The 18558-nt window shown below is 39.2% G+C and overlaps 1 protein-coding gene across 1 annotated transcript in view; it reads right to left on the bottom strand.

Annotated features, from left to right (window-relative positions):
• Positions 1 to 2191: 2191 nt before the first annotated feature.
• pitpnm3 (PITPNM family member 3) overlaps positions 2192 to 18558 on the bottom strand; it is a 120154-nt gene continuing 103787 nt past the window's right edge. Inside the window, exons 10-20 of the mRNA XM_060944006.1 lie at positions 17401 to 17571; positions 11934 to 12125; positions 11621 to 11769; positions 9637 to 9753; positions 8419 to 8535; positions 8157 to 8305; positions 7691 to 7840; positions 5910 to 6093; positions 5665 to 5793; positions 5155 to 5536; positions 2192 to 3977 (exon numbers count right to left, since the gene is read on the bottom strand). Coding sequence (XP_060799989.1) covers positions 5216 to 5536; positions 5665 to 5793; positions 5910 to 6093; positions 7691 to 7840; positions 8157 to 8305; positions 8419 to 8535; positions 9637 to 9753; positions 11621 to 11769; positions 11934 to 12125; positions 17401 to 17571 — 1679 coding nt within the window. The 3' untranslated portion in view covers positions 2192 to 3977; positions 5155 to 5215. The remainder of the gene's footprint in view (positions 3978 to 5154; positions 5537 to 5664; positions 5794 to 5909; positions 6094 to 7690; positions 7841 to 8156; positions 8306 to 8418; positions 8536 to 9636; positions 9754 to 11620; positions 11770 to 11933; positions 12126 to 17400; positions 17572 to 18558) is intronic.

Genomic DNA, 18558 nt, shown 5'->3' on the forward strand with positions numbered 1-18558 from the left:
CCGAACCTGTCAATTTATGAGCGACAATTTATATCATGAGCTTTAGGAATTCACGGCAACAAAACAATGATCATGGTTGTCAAATAGACAATCATCCTTCAGCTGAGCTGAACTCTGTGTCTGTCTCTCTCTCTCTCTCTCTCTCTCTCTCTCTGAGGCACCTAAGGACAAAAAACTGATTCGGTTCCCCAACTCGGCTCCCACCGAAGAGCCGGCTCCCGTCATTCACTTCAAAGAGCCGGCTCTTTGAACCGGATCATTCGCGACCGACACACCATTACATTGTTTACTGCTAGCAAAGTTAGTGACAACATGTCTGACTACGACGGTGAAATGTGTGCGGCGCTTCAGCCACATCTTTGTTGCTACAGCCTGGATAGTCGCAAGTGCGCACCATTTTCACAAATATATTATTGTATAGGTTATAGAAGGTGATAAATTTGTCGCTGTTCTTGCTCTCAAATTAGCTTGTTAGCGCCGCTGATCTGAACTCCTAATCACTGCCAAACAATGGGAAAGGTGTTGATTCCTGCGCAGATGTCAACATGACAGCGCGCAGTGATACCAAGGGAGAGAAAATAGTGCCAAGCGATTTCAAGGTCTGACTTTTTATTTGGCAACGGTTTTGTGATGCAAATATATCACTCTTTTGAACACGTACTGTTTTGAGACGAAAAACGTTTTACTTTCGTGACCCCAACAAACTTGCCGGACTACTTTCGTCTGGACCAAAACTGGACAAGAACTGGACTCACAGGATGCTGTCAGGGGTAAGTCAGTGTGTTTGCACGACACTATTGATGGGGATGCCATACAGATTCATGTCAAAAATCCCGAACTATCCCTTTAAGTTTGTTTTTGGTCCACTAGAGTATAAATACCTGGAACTCCCCACTAGTCAGACAGAAGTGAAGAAGCCTTTCAAATAAGAGGTGAAACGTCTTCAAGAATTTCAAGCAAGTCCAGTTGCCTTCTTTAGCACCTACGGTTTTAAATGGTACAAACTCTTGTAGCAAAATATATTTAGAATGCAGCTATTCTTATGTACATCAGATCCATCATTAGTTACCAGAAATGTTAACTGCTTGTGAATTGTTTAGATGCAATTATGGTTTCACTTCAGATTACCTGATGGTATAAGACAGAGGAAAGGTACAGGGTTTTGTTACACACTGAGCCAAAAGCAATTTTATTGGCTGCAACTACAACAATTGTGAATTATACCACCTTAGTCCTGTCATAAACAATATAGATTTATCTTAAAATAAATAAGTTGAATAAGTTACAAATATATTCTCTGAATATATAGATAAGTCTACATCTTTGAAAGGTTATACACACATCAATATGGTTTAAAATACATTCATGTACTGAGTATACTAATTCAGAAAGTGACAATGTTCACATTGCACAAAAGCTCATATAAACACCATCTGTCTTCAGATTTCTTTGTTACATAGGCTCAAGCTGCAGGCTCAGTTTAAGATTGTATTTATCAATCACATGACCGCTGAGTAAATACAGAAAGAAAATATACCATGACTGCTCTTAATTTCAAACATTTTCAAGAAATACAAAACAGTTCAAATCAACACTCAACACAGACATGTTGATTTGCATGTATGTATAACACACCCGCGCGCGCGCGCACACACACACACACACACACACACACACACACACACACACACACACACACACACACTTGTACTTTTATCTTTGTGGGGACACTCATTGACATAATGCATTCCCTAGCCCCTTACCATAACTTTAAACATCACAACTGCTTAACCCCAACCTTAACCTAAACCTAATTCTAACCCAAACCCTAAAAGTGAGTCTTAATTCTCAAGCAATCCTTTCTGTCGTCACTTCCCTAAAATGTCCTCAATATGTAGCAAGCACAAGTGTGCGCACGCGCACGCACACACACACACACACACACACACACACACACACACACATTTTTCATTAAATGGTCTATATAAAAGACACTATTCATTACACAAGTGTCACTTACTTTGGTTAAGCAAATTAAGAAACTTTGCAGTTTTCAGTTCCTTCAGTGAAGAAACAGTTTTCATTAATACAAAAGCAACTAATATAACACAAGAGACCATTTACATCTCATATGTCATATTGATTTCAATTTATATATACTGTATAGGCAAACAGTATGAAAACAAGCACTGAATGTTTTAAGTTTCAAAAATTACATGATTCCACTAACAACCACCAAGTTTATTGACATCTAGTGATACCCTTATTCTGATGTATTACAGACAAAAACAAACCCTTGGGGTCTTTGCTGATTATAGTCCATTACACTCTTAAAAGCAAAGGTGCCCAAAATGATTCCTCAGAGTGCCATAGAATAACTTATGGTTTCCTAAAGACCATTTTGTTTGATGAATATTGCCAAAATATAACAAGCTAAAAACTATCCCTCCATAAATGTTAGCATTATGTATAAGCATCTTTCTGGTGAAAAGTGATTTATTCAGATTCAAAACGGGTAAAAATGTATGGATCGGTGTTCTTTAGGAAATCAAAAACTGGTTCTGCTGTGGCATAGCTCTAAAGAACTATTTTTGGCACTTTTATTTTCACACTGACCAGCATGTTATATAACAACTCCCCCCCCAAAAGTAGTGTTACTTTCAAATTTTTGGCCTATATGGTAGTCTATGCATGAGTCATTTATATGTAAACAATACCAATGTCACATTAAACAATTATCTTATTACTGTGTAATATTAGGGCAATATAGTCACAACCTTGTGAACAGCAACAACAACAACAATAACAACAATAACAATAACAACTATTTCAATACAAATACAAAAAACATTATTTGAATGGTAAACTTTGCTGTATTCAGCCATTAACAATTACACCTAGAGTACCATAATCAATTTGATTTAGTACAAGTTACAATAGTCACCTAAGTGAGAACTTGAGGAACATCACAATGTACAGAATACATGTAATACACTTCAGGTGCCCACCATTTAAATCTCTGAAAGTCATGCTTTCTGGATAGATGTCACTTACAGTTTAAAAAAAAAAAGCAGATATGAGCATTACATATTCTTATTTCAAGGGGAATATTAGCCACAACAGAAACCACTGACTTTTGATAATCATCTTATCTGGCAGTCAATCTATAACTACTGAAATATCAGGTATGAGAGGTGGAACATGAGGCATGACCTCACACAGGTAGGGGAAAGTTCAGCACTTCTCCTAGCAAAGGGTCATGTTGCCATATGCCTGTACTGACTGTGTAGCTGTGCCATGAAACAGCAGGTTTGAGTCAAACTGGCACTTTGGCATGGTGTTAGCGTATTGCAGTCTAGCCCCATCTCTGCAGCCACCATAATATTTACACAAAAGGATTATTGCAGGAGCCAGCATCAAGATCTGTCCAATAAGCACTTTATGAGCTCTCCTTTTCAACTGAGCATATTTCCTTGGGCTTTAGACATCCTGGTGTTTCAGCTGGAATCTTATAAATCTCCTCTTGCCTGACCCCAGACTGACAGAATACCTTGACATGAGATGCCTGGAGTCCAAGCTCAAGAGAAGAGCTAGGCACATCTTCATAAGACCAAACAACAATACCTCGGTATTGCTGGCTTCTTAAAAGCTGAAACTAAAATTAAAAAAAAAAAAAAAACAACTTGTACTTGGATTCTGATATTTAATTACTAATGAATTACTACTTACTGAGCAATTCAAATATGCTGAACCTCTGTTATTGCCTTGACTCAAACAGGATGATTGAGGAATAGGCAACATTTGCATTAAATATGATCCTTAGGGAGATGAAGCAAGCTGTAGTGAAGTTTGAAGCAGAGATGTAATTTGTGCTGCATCACCCAAAGGTTTAGATGTGAACATAATGCAGAAGTGAAACAGGGCACTGAAGGATGGACACAGAGCACAAATCCTCAACTGAAAGCCCATCTGAATACCTATATTTGTTCAAAAGATAAACAGAACTGTTATTTAACCAATAACATAATCAGTCAACCCACACATCTCATGAAGCAAACATAATTTTGCACCAAGTAAAAACTGAATTGGAAAAAGTCTGAGAAATCTGCCTTAAGATGAGAGACCACAGACGGCTAAAATGGACATGTGCATTCAGATTTCAGCAGTGCTGAGAGCAACGACAGAGTAGGAGATGCAGAGAGCTGCTCCTAATAATAGCTCTATCTAGTGTTTGGTTATGAATATCAATAAGACTCACATGAAAATAAAGGAAAACTTGTTTAATTAAATCAAAATCAAAAGTTAAAGTTAAACGTAGATTAAATCCATGTTAAGTTTGGACTAGTCTAGGGAAATGCAGTGCATTCATAAATGCTGTTGTTCATGCTTCCCAGGTTAAAAGCAAGTATGTCATACTCTTTAACAATGGTTCTCAAAGTGAAGTACATGAAGCATACCTTGGGGTCTGTGATTTTTTTTTTAAAGATTTTGTTACATTGATGTAAATAAAAACCCAACATTATCAACAACGTTACACTTATGATTAACTTCGAAGAGTTATTAGACTGTTTGTCTGGTACCGGTAGCTTGAATTGAATGAGTTTAAACCAAACATCACTAACTCTTAAACAAGTAGTTCTATAGATTATGTCAATTTGGACCTAAACAAATTAGACCACAGGAATAAAAAGCTCTTCAGTAAATATCCAGAATATTATACAATTTTACATAAAGAGTACTTGAATAGTTGGATTACTTGGAGAATATACCGGTAGATAAATCTGTACTATGGAATTTATTTTACAGTTAAAGCATTAAAATCAATGCTGAAATGTTTCCTGTTGGGGGGAAATATATGGAAAACACACTCTCAAGTGTTGTAGGACACAAGATTCACACAGTGGAAAAGTGAAAATGAATCACTGTTTATAGGAAAGACCTACTACTCCACTATGGACAAAATGTTGAAAAGAAATTACAAGAGAGATATTCAATCCAAGAGGGTCAGTATCTTGTGCAAAGGGATTTCATATATTCCCAACTAGTAAAAATCAAGCTCATCTTGACAAAACGGAGACAAATCATAATCAACACTCATTACAAACTACTTTATTATTTTCTGTATATATAATTGTCAGCAGAGAAGAGACTTACCAGGACACTGTACTGGGGAACCATGTCTTTTCTTTTCTCATCCTTCTTGCTTTCTGTGTGATCAGGGAGTGGTGTTACCCCGGTGCATGCCTGCCCGCACCCACATCACATGGGCACTTCCTTCAATACCCCCAGTCTCTTTATTGGACTCAGGCTGGCTTTGGGCACGCTCCGGTTTGGGATTCAAAGTCATGGGAGGTTCGGCCTGCTGCACAGACATGGTGCGTCGCAAGTGTGTGCGCTTGGACAGGAAGTCTGGCTTTGATGACAGGCCAAAAGAGCTCTTACGTAGAACCATGCGCAATGATGAGGTCTTCTTGGCTCGGGCCCGGTGGCCAAACTGCAGTGAAGAAAGATGCACAGCGTAGCCCTCGCTGAGGAACTGCAAAGCATAGTAAAACCAGGGTCAGGTCAGGATGCAGAGAAACAGTAGAAGGGGAAGCAAAACACAGCACCACCAACAAGATACCTCAGCAATGGAAGATAAGGACGAATTAAAATCTAGATCACCTGGCATTGGTTTTGGTATTTCTTGGATGGCCTGCCCACTATATATATCTGGTTGGGGCTGAGACCCAGCATACTGTAGACAGAGATGTCCTTCATGGAGCCGTAGGCTGAGTTGATCTTAATGTGACACTAACAACATGGAAAAAGGGGCTTTCACTTTCCTGTGAAACTTGTGGTGCAAAAGGGACACAATGAACAATTTTATAGTGAGGATAAATCAGAACACCAGACAAAGAGAACCTTACCTCCTGAATCAAGTTTCTAAGGAAGATGGTTTTCTGGCGTAAAGGGTCATGCACTAATCCTTCAGAGAAAAATATCATGCCCTGGGGAAAGTTATGCTGGGAAAGCCATGACACCACTCTCTGTTTCTGCATGTCTGGACGCCCAGTGATGTAGATAATAAGATAACTCAAGTCCTGCCAGTGTCTTAACAGAAAACACAACATTCATTAGTCATACAATGACACTGAATCAATTACAAAAATAGAGTTGTATTCAGAAATGAGTTAGGCATGCATAGTGAGGAGTTAATACAGAAAATGTGCAAATTGGTATCTGGACTTCAAAATAATCTTTGAACTTTTCACCACTCTAAGCTTTCTGGTGTTATTAGTACCAAATAGTATAACCTGCTGGAAATCTACTTCATTATTATTAGGCTCTGCCATACAGTGACACAGATGTAGATTACACTAATGTTAATATAAACAAATATGTTTTTATATAAATATAAAAAAAAATATGAAGTAAATGCATTTAACTGATGAATTGAACTGTACATATAATTGAAGTGTTGAAGATAACTAAAGTAATTTGGAGAAATCCAAAATTAAACAAGAAGACAGTCATTTATATCTCCCGCCCTATATACCAACTATATACCAAGTTTCAGGATATTTGTCACATTTTTCAAGTTCTGCTGCAGGAAACCAACTCTACCTCTTTACACTGACCTCAGCAGCCCATGACATAAACCCACCAGACCTGTGGTCCAAGTGAGCTAAAAATTAAAATTTCTCACATTTCTTAGTAGCAAAAGGCACATATACATTACCTGATCAACACATATACCAACTTTCAAGACCATGCCACTCATAGTTTTCAAGTTCTGCTCCGGAAAAAAAAAAACCCAACCCCTAAGACTAACCTGAGAAACTAAGTCTGAAATTGTTTCCATGGAAACATGAAAAATTAAAATTTCTCAAATTTCTTAGTATGAAAAGGCACATCTACATCACCTTGTTAACATGTATACAAAGTTTCAAATCTGTATCATGAATAGTTTTGGATATATGCTCCGGAAACGAACATTCCTCTTAAAAACTAAGTCAAAATCAATTTATCTAAGAACTTGAAAAATACTTTTTTTCAAAAATCCAAAATAGCAAAAGGCACCAGTTCACATGTTGCTTGATTTGTATACAAAGTTTCATGAAGAAATATTCAGTAGTTTTACAGATATGGCCTGGAAATGAAAACATGACCGGCCAGACAGACAGCCGGCCAGCCGGAACCCGTTTCTATATCCCCCGCCAAACTTCATTTGGGTGGGGGATAATTAGTAAGTGGTTGGCTAAGAAGCTGGTGCTTGTAGTAGTGTTGAAGCTGCACAGTAGATGGCACTCAAATGTTGCATCTAGTAAAAAATATTCTGCAAAGACACCATTCTGGATGGAGCTTTTTTCATTTTTCAGACAAACCTGACCATGCAAATAATGAACTGAATGGTGTTTGATATTGGCGTTCTCTGAGTGGCATACCGCCAGCGCTGTTAGACTATCCACTGAACTGTAATGGCTGACTTAATTTGTCAATCCTGAGTCCAGCCAATTGTGCAAAATATGTCTTTCTATTTGTAGATCATAGACTTTTCAAAATGACATGAATTTAATTCATTTTATGTTTCTAGAAAACTTCCATAAACTGCCAGTTTCTAGCAGTGATATGCTAACTGATGTTTAATTAGGTAAATGAGGAAATAAAGTTTTGAAACTTTATTTTTCTCTCTTTCGTTAATATTCACCTGACCACATCCACAGCACCAGCCCGTACTTTAGGGTCACTGCCCATAATGGAGACGCTAGCAGCAAAGGACCCATCGATGCTAAACACCACACACTCCATTCCCCGTGGCAGCACAGTCAGGAAAGCTTCTGCATTTGTCTGGTCTCCCCTGAAGGTCAAATCACAATGCTGAGTCAAGAAAAATAAGAGGGTAATAAACAGAAACATGAGAAAAAGGAAAGTGGGTGAATGGGATAAATGGCCATGAAAACACTTGTACCATCTACTGGAGAGTTACTCTGCATCCACCCTGAACTGAACGGTTTAGAAATTTGCCCAATCAAAGCAAAGCCTACACAGACAGTCTTAAATGAACAGTCTCAATCAACATATTATGCCAATAAAACAACTATCAACTATTAATCATAGAAACAAAAATAGTCTTTAGGATACTTGGGGAAAATAGGCACATAGCATGAACATACTTGACAATCATTTTAATAGGATAAACTCCCACAGGCAGCCTTTTGCTGTCAGGGATAGTGTAGGACACTCTGCCATTGCTGTTGGTGACCTCAGTGTCAAAGTGAACCCAGCGCCCTGACTGAGGCTGTGTCATTAAATATATATCCACCTACAGAGAAAAGCGGTGGAAAGAAAGAGACAGAAATATTAGACTAAGTAAAACTATACACAGACTTCACAAGTGTTTCTGACTGATGAGGCTAATGAAAGCTGCTCTCATACCTTCTCTCCTGTCAGAGTCACCATGTCCAGAGGGCCGTACATAAAGCGACCAACCAGAATCTGCGGCCCTTCCTCAGTCGCAATGACATCATTCACTCTGTGGTTGGCAGTGACATTCTGTAAATGAGAAACAGACAACATTTCTTCTTTTTTTTACCTTCCTTTATTCAGCGAAATATATGATGTTGCAAAAAGACATGTTCCTGCAGTGCAGGGTCCTGCCAAAAGAAACTGCCAGCTCTCCATGCAGGCATCTGCATTAATATTACCCTCCAACAATAAATCTTATTTTCAGTGAAACTGAAAAACTGCAGGAACAACTGAGGCAGACAAATAAAGCATAAAGCAACCTTTGAAATAAAAATATCTAATCAAGACTAAGAAAGCCAAATGAACATTTATCTCACAGTAGCAACTAGTGAGGAATTGATATAAAAATTGTTGCTTTCCTTCCAAGCTCAACTGCCATAGATATACAAAATCTAAATGCTACCGATGTAATTACTTTTATAAGTCACAAACCCACCACATTAGTGCATCACTTTTAAGCTGGTGCAACTCTATGGTGAGATCTACTCCGATATATTTGTTTTACAGAGATCTATGACATAAAAATTGAATATAAAAATCATTGACGTAAAAATCTTCATGGATGATATGATTTCTATTTACCTCAGTGGGAAAAACCTGAAAATTTGCCCCAACCAAGAGGGTGACAAAGAAAATATATCAAGCCCAAAGCAGCATCTAGGTTTCATATACTGTATCTATGCACAGCTGTTCTGTGACACAGCATAAGCAAACGTGACAAGATTTGCAATGGCTGGCTTCACATCTTGGTCACTAGCTTATACCTTCTCTAGTCCGTAGTTGCCGCATGATAGTGGAGAGCTATAGTTACTGGGTGGGGATGAGCAGATGATCAACTCAGGAAAAAAAATGTGGTTAAAAAATACTATGAGTATAAAGCTGTATTCAAGATAAACATTAGCATTATATCTTCCTCATCTTTAATAGAAATGAAGCATCTGGTGAAATATATTAGCTACAATACATTATAAGCTGAAAAAAGTCCTGTTTTAAGACTATTTCCTTAGACAACACACACACACACACACACACACACACACACACACACACACACACACACACACACACACACCAGTATATTTATCTGGCACACTTTTGGGTTTAGTCAGAAACTGGTGTACCACTCACCCTAAGCTTAACATGTGTGCGTCTTCGTAGCCATTTCTCTCTGGGGCTGGAAGGGGAAAAAGTGGTGAAGTCTGAGCTGTCTGCCTCCTGAGCCTTCACACAGTCACAGTGCATCACCTGTCAATCACACAAACACACGTAGGCAATCAATGATCAGTGTATTTCAAATATCTGATGAAATCTAAGGCTAAAAAAACAGTCTCTGTCTCAAGAATAAACTAATCTATTTGAAAATGCAACAGTGTGTTGCCAGTTTTGCATAAAGATATGAATGTTTGAAAAGGGTCTATCCTGCTTACTTTCTCTCAAGCTGCAGTTAGATTTTTAAATAATATTAATCTACATAGTACCAAAGGAATTAAGTCCTGAGACCATAAATTAGAAAGCAACTGTAAAGCTATACAGCCTTTCGATTTCATAAATTTGGTGAAATTTAGTTCCCTCTGAAATTTGGACATTGTGATGTATGTTTATTTCTATAATATCTAAAAAAAAAAAAACCCCAGGCCATTCTGTGGCTGGGAAGTTATTTAATTTGAGGGGATTCCCGAGCAAATAATGTGCATGAAATCGCTCGCTTCACCCAGTCAAGCAGACAGAGGAAGTCCGTGTGCGCATGCGCAGGTTTACCTTTGTCGTCTTCTTTTGGGTTTTACGGCAGTTGGCATCCACAGTGTTGCATTACTCCCATCTACAAGTTTATCTTGACCGTGCACTGACAGTTACATCATTTTGTCGCTAAACGAACAGCTGATCACACCAAGGTGCTCGCTGACCACCAATATTTATTAGTTTGGTCCTGCGTTTCCTTTCCTTCACAACATGACGTCTTTTCTTCTCACTTTCTGTTACTGTAGTCGGTCTTTCACGTTTCATTCCCACAGTCACATCCTCCATTCTTCTCTCCTATTTCAAATTTGTATCCCACAATGCCTTGCGTGAATGGGGAAAGCCCACCACGTGATGCATGACGTAGTATCTTGAATTGGGTCATGGTGAAGCAGGAAAAATAGTGGAGAATTTAGGGCCACGTGGCTCTAAATTCATTAATTGTTCTATTTTTAAAAAAACTAATAAAATTGGAAGTCTGTGATTCGAATTCAGTAGCTTTCGGTCCACTAAACAAAAATAATTGGGTGTCGGGGAAAATTCTTTTTATGACCTACAACTGAAAAATCTGAAAGCCAGTCTACCTTTAATAAAACAATTAAACTGTGATGGCCTTCTTTGACACTTGATGAAGAAAAAAAGTTATCAAAGTTAAAAACCTGAAACATCATTGTTTAATTTATCTTCACTAACTTGTGATAGCTCCAGAGCCTACTGTATTCCAGGAATATAAGGTACAATGTGGGTGGCACGGTGGTGTAGTGGTTAGCGCTGTCACCTCACAGCAAGAAGGTCCGGGTTCGAGCCCCGTGGCCGGCGAGGGCCTTTCTGTGCGGAGTTTGCATGTTCTCCCCTTGTCTGTGTGGGTTTCCTCCGGGTGCTCTGGTTTCCCCCACAGTCCAAAGACATGCAGGTTAGGTTAACTGGTGACTCTAAATTGACCGTAGGTGTGAATGTGAGTGTGAATGGTTGTCTGTGTCTATGTGTCAGCCCTGTGATGACCTGGCAACTTGTCCAGGGCGTACCCTGCCTTTCGCCCGTAGTCAGCTGGGATAGGCTCCAGCTTGCCTGCGACCCTGTAGAACAGGATAAAGCGGCTAGAGATAATGAGATGAGATGACATAAGGTGCAATGCAGTTTTACACCATAAATGGGAACCCTTGCTTTAGGCATATTTGAACAGTAAGCATGACGCCATTCAACAAGTAATGTACAACTAGCAGGCCAACATACATTGCAGTTACTTAAATCTGCATTCTCGTGAAGTGGACAACAGTTCAAAACAGTGAAATGATGAAATATTACAGAATAAAATAGAGGTATTCTTGTGCGAGATACAAATAAAGAGAGGAATGATCTTAAATTTATGTATTACCTGTCTGAGTAGAAAGGCCACAACATCAGTAGATTCCCAGTAGGATGCATGGAACAGGTGAGGCAAAGCCACAGTGGGGAATGCAGTCAATACATCTGGACAATAAAGTGCATAGTCCAGCCGTTTAGAGCCCCACCAGCTACTGGAGACTGAAACACACACACAGACACATGCATGCATAATAAATTATTAACTATAATTGCAAATGCATTTCATTTGTAGCTTAACCTTTAGAGTATGACTGATAGAATAGCAGTTCTGAGTGGGCGTGGGTGTGTTTAGCTTGTATAACAGAGTGTGCCTACACACTCACTGTTGGCAGTGATGCAGCTGAGCTTGCTCTCCCAGCAGCCGGATGCCTGGCTGTCTGTGCTAGTCAGACTTGCCCTGCGGCCTCTGCCAACCACCTGCTTCACTGTTCCCTCTGCGTCATTTACCCTCGGACTGAACGGGAGCACAGTTTCTTCATCCAGGAACACATCAGGGTGGTCATGGATGTCATCGGCTAGAAGGGGAGAGACGTGAAAAGGCAGCATGGTGAGCAATGTTTCAGTTAAAATGAATCAGGGCTCCACAACTATAGATAAAATTTAATGCTTTGCTGCTTATTCACAGCACTGTTAAATCTTACTAACGGGCTTGTATAATTAATAATTTTCAAGCAGTTCTTAGCATAATTAGGGTTCTTTCTTATTTTATTTGCAGACTGGATGTTTTTCATTGACACACATTAATGACCAAGTGAAAAAAATAAATAAAAGGAAACAGTCAGCCACCTAACCACTTTCTTTTTAATAGAAACAAAGATCTTATTCTATTGACCCGATTTCTCACATACCCTTTTGCCCAACTTCTACTTCTGTGTGTCTGGAGAAAAAGTGATTTTAAACCCTTCAATAGGCTTTCTAATGAAAGCACTTGGCTTTTACACTTAACTGAACTTTCTGAATTAAATGTCTTTACCTCTACCCTCCTGCCTCTAATACACAGCCTGTTATTCATCACAGGGCCAAACAACCAGCAATTATAACAACTAGCTCTTCTTATTAACAAGCCTAGTGACAGAGATGATGTAGAAAGCAGGTTGCTACATGTGTAAATTCTAAGCAACGTGACACAGGCCGGTAAGTTTGCATTGTTTTCCAGTCCTGGTACTGTCCCTCAAAAGTGGAAAACGTGCACAGATAAATGGCACTTTAATGTGTAAGTCATTGTCAAATTCACACACACTATTCTCACACACGCCTACCCTATACACCTGCTTGAGACTCTCAGTTTACAGTTCAGCCACTGACATGATTCCTCATTAGTCTGACCTGCAGCTCACATTTACGATAATTTATGGTAAGTTACTTGGTGCTTTCAGCAAATTGTTAGAAGAAAAAAAAGTCTTTATTTGTCACATGCACACTCAAACTCATCCTCTGCATTTAACCCATCTGAAGCAGTGAACACACACACACACACACACACACACACACACACACACACACACACACACACACACACACACACACACACACAGAGCAGTGGGCAGCCATACTACAGCGCCCAGGGAGCAGTTAGGGGTTAGCACGGGCGATTGCTCTAAGACAACAAGGGAGGCTCAGCCTCCTCTAAAAATGATGAACATTGTGTAGGATGAATTGCGCTAGGCTTATGTTATAGCCGACCTTATAACATTGCTATTTCAGATCCAGAATCATAGAAATATATGTGCTCAACCCAACTACAGTGCGAAATCATTCCGTTATAACTTTCCCCAGTTCGGCTAATGTGCGCGTGAGTTTTTCCCCCTTGTGACAACACGATGCAGCCCAGGCTCAGTGGACTTCAATGGCATTTGGGAGCTCTGCGCTTTCAATCTCAAAATGCAAGACAGTTATTGGACAAATACTGCAAAAACGCCCACCCCACGGACTCCCAGCCTCAGTGGACTTCAATGGCATTTGGGAGCTATGCGCTTTTCAATCTCAAAATGCAAGACGGTTATTGGACAAATACTGCAAAAACGCCCGCCCCACGGACTCCAAGCCTCACAGTGGGAGGGACATGGCAGTTTCCGCGAGGAGACTGGTGATTGGTGAAAGCGGCCGGATATTTTCTTTGATTGACAGCTCGTTTCAACTATAGACAGACAGCGGTGAATTTCAGTTCAGTCCCATGCGGATTTGCAAGTGCTGTGGTGTATTGTAAGAGATCAGCTTACATTTCGATTTCATTCATTATAAAACAGTTTCTACCAGCTTTTTTAGTTTGTATATATTTTCATTGTAAATAAAGCGTAAATATAGTGTTGTCAAGTTTGCTATCTTAGTTCCAGAAATTTCGTTAATTTGAGTGACTGAACTTGAACTTGAGGGGGCTAGTCAGCTAGCAAGAAAGCTGTGCACGGAGGCCAAGCATTGTTGATTTAATTTTGGCGAAGCCATTTGCCAGTCTTCCTTTCGAGGAAAAAATTAAAATTAAAGAGCAGGGTAGACCAACGCCTCAAATTGACTTGGTGAAAAAGGTAGGGAATAATACTCATTCCTTTCAGCTCTCCTGGTACGAGAAAGTGAATTGGCTAACAGCAAGTTCAGTGATGAGGAAAATGTATTGTTGGCCATGGCAACATGTTCCATGACAGGGTAACAGAATATTTTCTAGAAAAAGAAAGGAGGACAGAATTTTCTTTTAAATAATACTGATATGGTGGTGACCCACATCAACAACAGTAAATAGGCTACTTTAGTAATATGTCGTGGATGGACCAAAAATATAGAATCTATTTAAAATGTTTATGCTGAGTATATTATATTGGAATATATATTTTTCTGGATATGAATTAAACACAGCTACAATTTGGAAAACATTTTTAAACAAAAACACAGCCGAGAACATTTCACACTACAGACCTGGATTAAAAGTGAAGGGTTATCAAAATTGTCAATAAAACATTTCTCAGTCAAAATAAGTAAAATATAGGGAAAGTGTCATTGAATGAAATGTGTGGCACCCAGCTCTATGTTTGGCTCCCCAAGGTCAGTGCTTGTGCCGATTCCAGAACACTCTGCTGTTACTGCTGAGGTTCCTGACAAAGAGCTGCTTTCAATAATGATCAATTTTTAAACAACATGCCACAATTTTAAAATATTAAAATATACACCCCTAACACCACCATCATGTATATTGGACAGTAGGCTAATGGGCCAAAAGAACCTGTTATTTCACAGTTTGTGACCCTGCCAACAATCAGCCAGATCAGAGGCAAGAGTATGGGCAAAATTGATGTGTTTTTTCTTTTAAAATCTGGAAATATCGTAACCGACCAGCCTCCCCTGTTTGAAAGACTACCAGCCGCCACTGGGGGTTAGGTACCTTGCTCAAAGGCACTTCAGCCCAAGGCCACCCCATGTTAGCCTAACTGCATGTCTTTGAACTGTGGAGGAAACCGGAGCACCCGGAGGAAACCCACACAGACACGGGGAGAACATGCAAACTCCACACAGAAAGGCCCCCCGTCAGCCACTGGGTTCAAACCCAGAACCTTCTTGCTGTGAAGCGACAGTGCTAACCACTATACCACTGCAGTGCCACCCATTAATATATTCTAGTAAATTTACTCTCTGGCCTGCTTGCGTCTTCTGACCATGGACTGTGTAACAATACTCTGAATTTACTCTCTGAACTCTCTGAATTACCCCTTGTAATAGATATGTATGTGCTTGATACAGTGGCCTATACGTGCAAAACACATTAACAATCAAAAAGGCAAAAGTGACTCAGTAAACATAACAGCAAAAAACAAACAAACAAAAAGAAACATTAAAAAACTTCTCAACATAAAGCCTTATTATGTTATGCCTGTTTATTGTTGCATCATATTTGTGAACATGAAAGGAAATACCTTCCATCTCTCCCTCTTTAAGCCTGTAGCCCCTGTATCACAGAAACTGGAAGCTGAACCATGGATGTAGGACACAGCTAGTTTAGTCATTGAGGTCATCAGCTGGGACCAGTATGGCCCGAAGAAATGCTAATGGGGTGCCCCTGCTGACATACTATATTTATCTGTTATCAGGTTTAGGCTCCTGCATCCTCTGTGTTACTCTGTGTCGGGGTTGATATGACCACCCGAGATGGATGTTTTACCAAATCTGAACAGGACCATAGACACCAATATCCTATGTAAACTGTTTTCTAGTCTGCACACTTTTTTTATTTTGTCTTTTGCTTTCTGCCTGTGTCAAAACACTGCGAAGGAATGCAAGAGAATTTCAGATGAAGGATAATGGGAGAGACAAAAAAGAGGGTATGGTAGAGAAAAGAAAGATAGACAGATTGTGTTGGACAGACACAGCTAGCAAGCTGAAAGGAGTCAAACAATGGAGTAAAACAAACTCCATTCTCTGAACATTTAAGAGAGAGCTTAGAGATAATAAAAAAAAAAAAACTTGATTGTTTATGCTTATGAAATAATCCGGAGTAGAAGGAATGCAATCATATACAGACTATTCATGCATTTTCACAAGAGAGACAGAATACTCAGGGAATCAAGTAATGTAATGGTCTGAGAATCAAAACCAACCAAACAAACAAATAAAAAAGATTCATGAACTCCTATCTATCAACATCTTCATGTTATAATTTATACATGTAGAATAAATAGTTTGCATTTGGGACTAATCCACAAGAAAATTCAAGGTGCATGTCCAGAAAACCATTAACAAACAAATAGGCCAGCTATTCCTGGATATTACAGATACTAATCACATTTACAGACCAGCAGAGCAGATCTGTGATGACTGTAATGATGAAACTACCTTACCCATGGGGCAGCTCCAGAGCCACACCATGTGGCTACAGTAATTAATTACGGCATTAAACCAGAATCTGTGTGAGCATGTGTTTACTGATATCCATCCTCAATACAATTTTTTTCCTTTACAGTTAATGGGATGTTAATTAAGTAACATAATTGTAAGTCAGTAATTTATTTCTTGGAGGCTATAAGTCATATCCCTGAAATCACAATTAAAAATACTCATCTCAATTTTCACATCTTTAGTTTTCACATAAAATTATATATGGAACATATAATAAATAACACATTTTATGCCAAAATGTATTCAGGCAGCCTAAAGGTTAGAGAAGAACAGCACTCCCTCTGTATCCATGGTTGAAGTGCCCTTGAGCAAGGCACTTAACCCCCCAACTACTCCCCGGGCATGTAGCATAGCCACCCACTGCCCTGGGTATGTGTGTGTGTTCACTAATTCAGGTGGATTAAATGCTGAGGAGGAATTTTTCTTTGTAAAATAAATTAAAGGCTTCTTCTTCTAAAAATGTCTCAATGACTTCCCTGTGAGGATGATGTAGTTTCTGAACACTATATAACTGACTCTCTCCATTGTTTTTTACAGACTCAAAGGTTGCAAATGAGTTCATTTATCCTTTTATTGGATCATTTCCCTCAATAATAAATGACCATGTATCATATTTTTGTCTCATTTGTTTAACTGAGTTTTCTTTCTTAACTTGTGTGAAAATCTGCTGATGTTTGAACAGAAATGTAGAAATTTTTAAAGGGTTCACACACTTTCAAACACCACTGTATATTTATTTGCTGTTAGCTGGGACAGCAAAATGCAGCTTGCAAGCTAGGAAACAATATCCTGTAAGAGACTGTTTAAACAGGAGGGGGTTCTTAGATTCTGTACCATTAATAGTTGGTACTGCATAAAAACCACTGGGTGGTCAGTGGCCCAACATATCAACACTTAGTCTATTTTCCTCACCAATGAGCGTAGAGCGACCATCGCCTTGTGGGTAGCGCTGGTATCGTGGAACAGGGAATGGAGGCAGTCGGTGAAAGAGAGAATGCAGTAGGGGCTCCAGTCTGGAGGCTGACGGGTCAGAGGGGTAGAACAGGTTGAAGATCTGAGAGCAGGCAGGCTGCAGCTGAGTCACTGCCACAAAGAAGTGCAATAAAATTGCAGACAATTACACTTTTTTAAATAACCAAGTTATTTTCTATATAACTCTGTTTCCAAAAAAAAATGGGATGCTGTATAAAAACAGAACACAATAATTTTCAAATCATGGGAACCCTACAGTTAGGTCCATATATATTTGGACACTGACACAAATTTTCTTTTTTTACCTGTTTACTGAAACATATTCAAGTTATAGTTATATAATGGACATGGACATAAAGTCCAGACTTTCAGCTTTCATTTGAGGGTATCCACATTAAAACTGGATGAAGGGTTTAGGAGTTTCAGCTCCTTAACATGTGCAACCCTGTTTTTAAAGGGACCAAAAGTAATTGTACAATTGACTCAAAGGCTATTTCATGGGCAGGTGTGGGCAATTCCTTCGTTATGTCATTCTCAATTAAGCAGATAAAAGGCCTGGAGTTGATTTGAGGTGTGGTGCTTGCATTTGGAAGATTTTGCTGTGAAGAAAACATGCGGTCAAAGGAGCTCTCCATGTAGGTGAAACAAGCCATCCTTAAGCTGCGAAAACAGAAGAAAACCCATCCGAGAAATTGCTACAATATTAGGAGTGGCAAAATCTACAGTTTGGTACATCCTGAGAAAGAAAGAAAGCACTGGTGAACTCATCAATGCAAAAAGACCTGGACGCCCACAGAAGACAACAGTGGTGGATAATCGCAGAATAATTTCCATGGTGAAGAGAAACCCCTTCACAACAGCCAACCAAGTGAACAACACTCTCCAGGAAGTAGGCGTATCAATATTCAAATCTACCATAAAGAGAAGACTGCATGAAAGTAAATACAGGGGGTTCACTGCACGGTGCAAGCCACTCATAAGCCTCAAGAATAAAAAGGCTAGATTGGACTTTGCTTAAAAACATCTAAAAAAGTCAGCACAGTTCTGGAAGAACATTCTTTGGACAGATGAAACCAAGATCAACCTCTACCAGAATGA

This window comes from Neoarius graeffei, chromosome 17, assembly GCF_027579695.1.
Source record: "Neoarius graeffei isolate fNeoGra1 chromosome 17, fNeoGra1.pri, whole genome shotgun sequence".
NCBI classification, from domain to species: domain Eukaryota; kingdom Metazoa; phylum Chordata; class Actinopteri; order Siluriformes; family Ariidae; genus Neoarius; species Neoarius graeffei.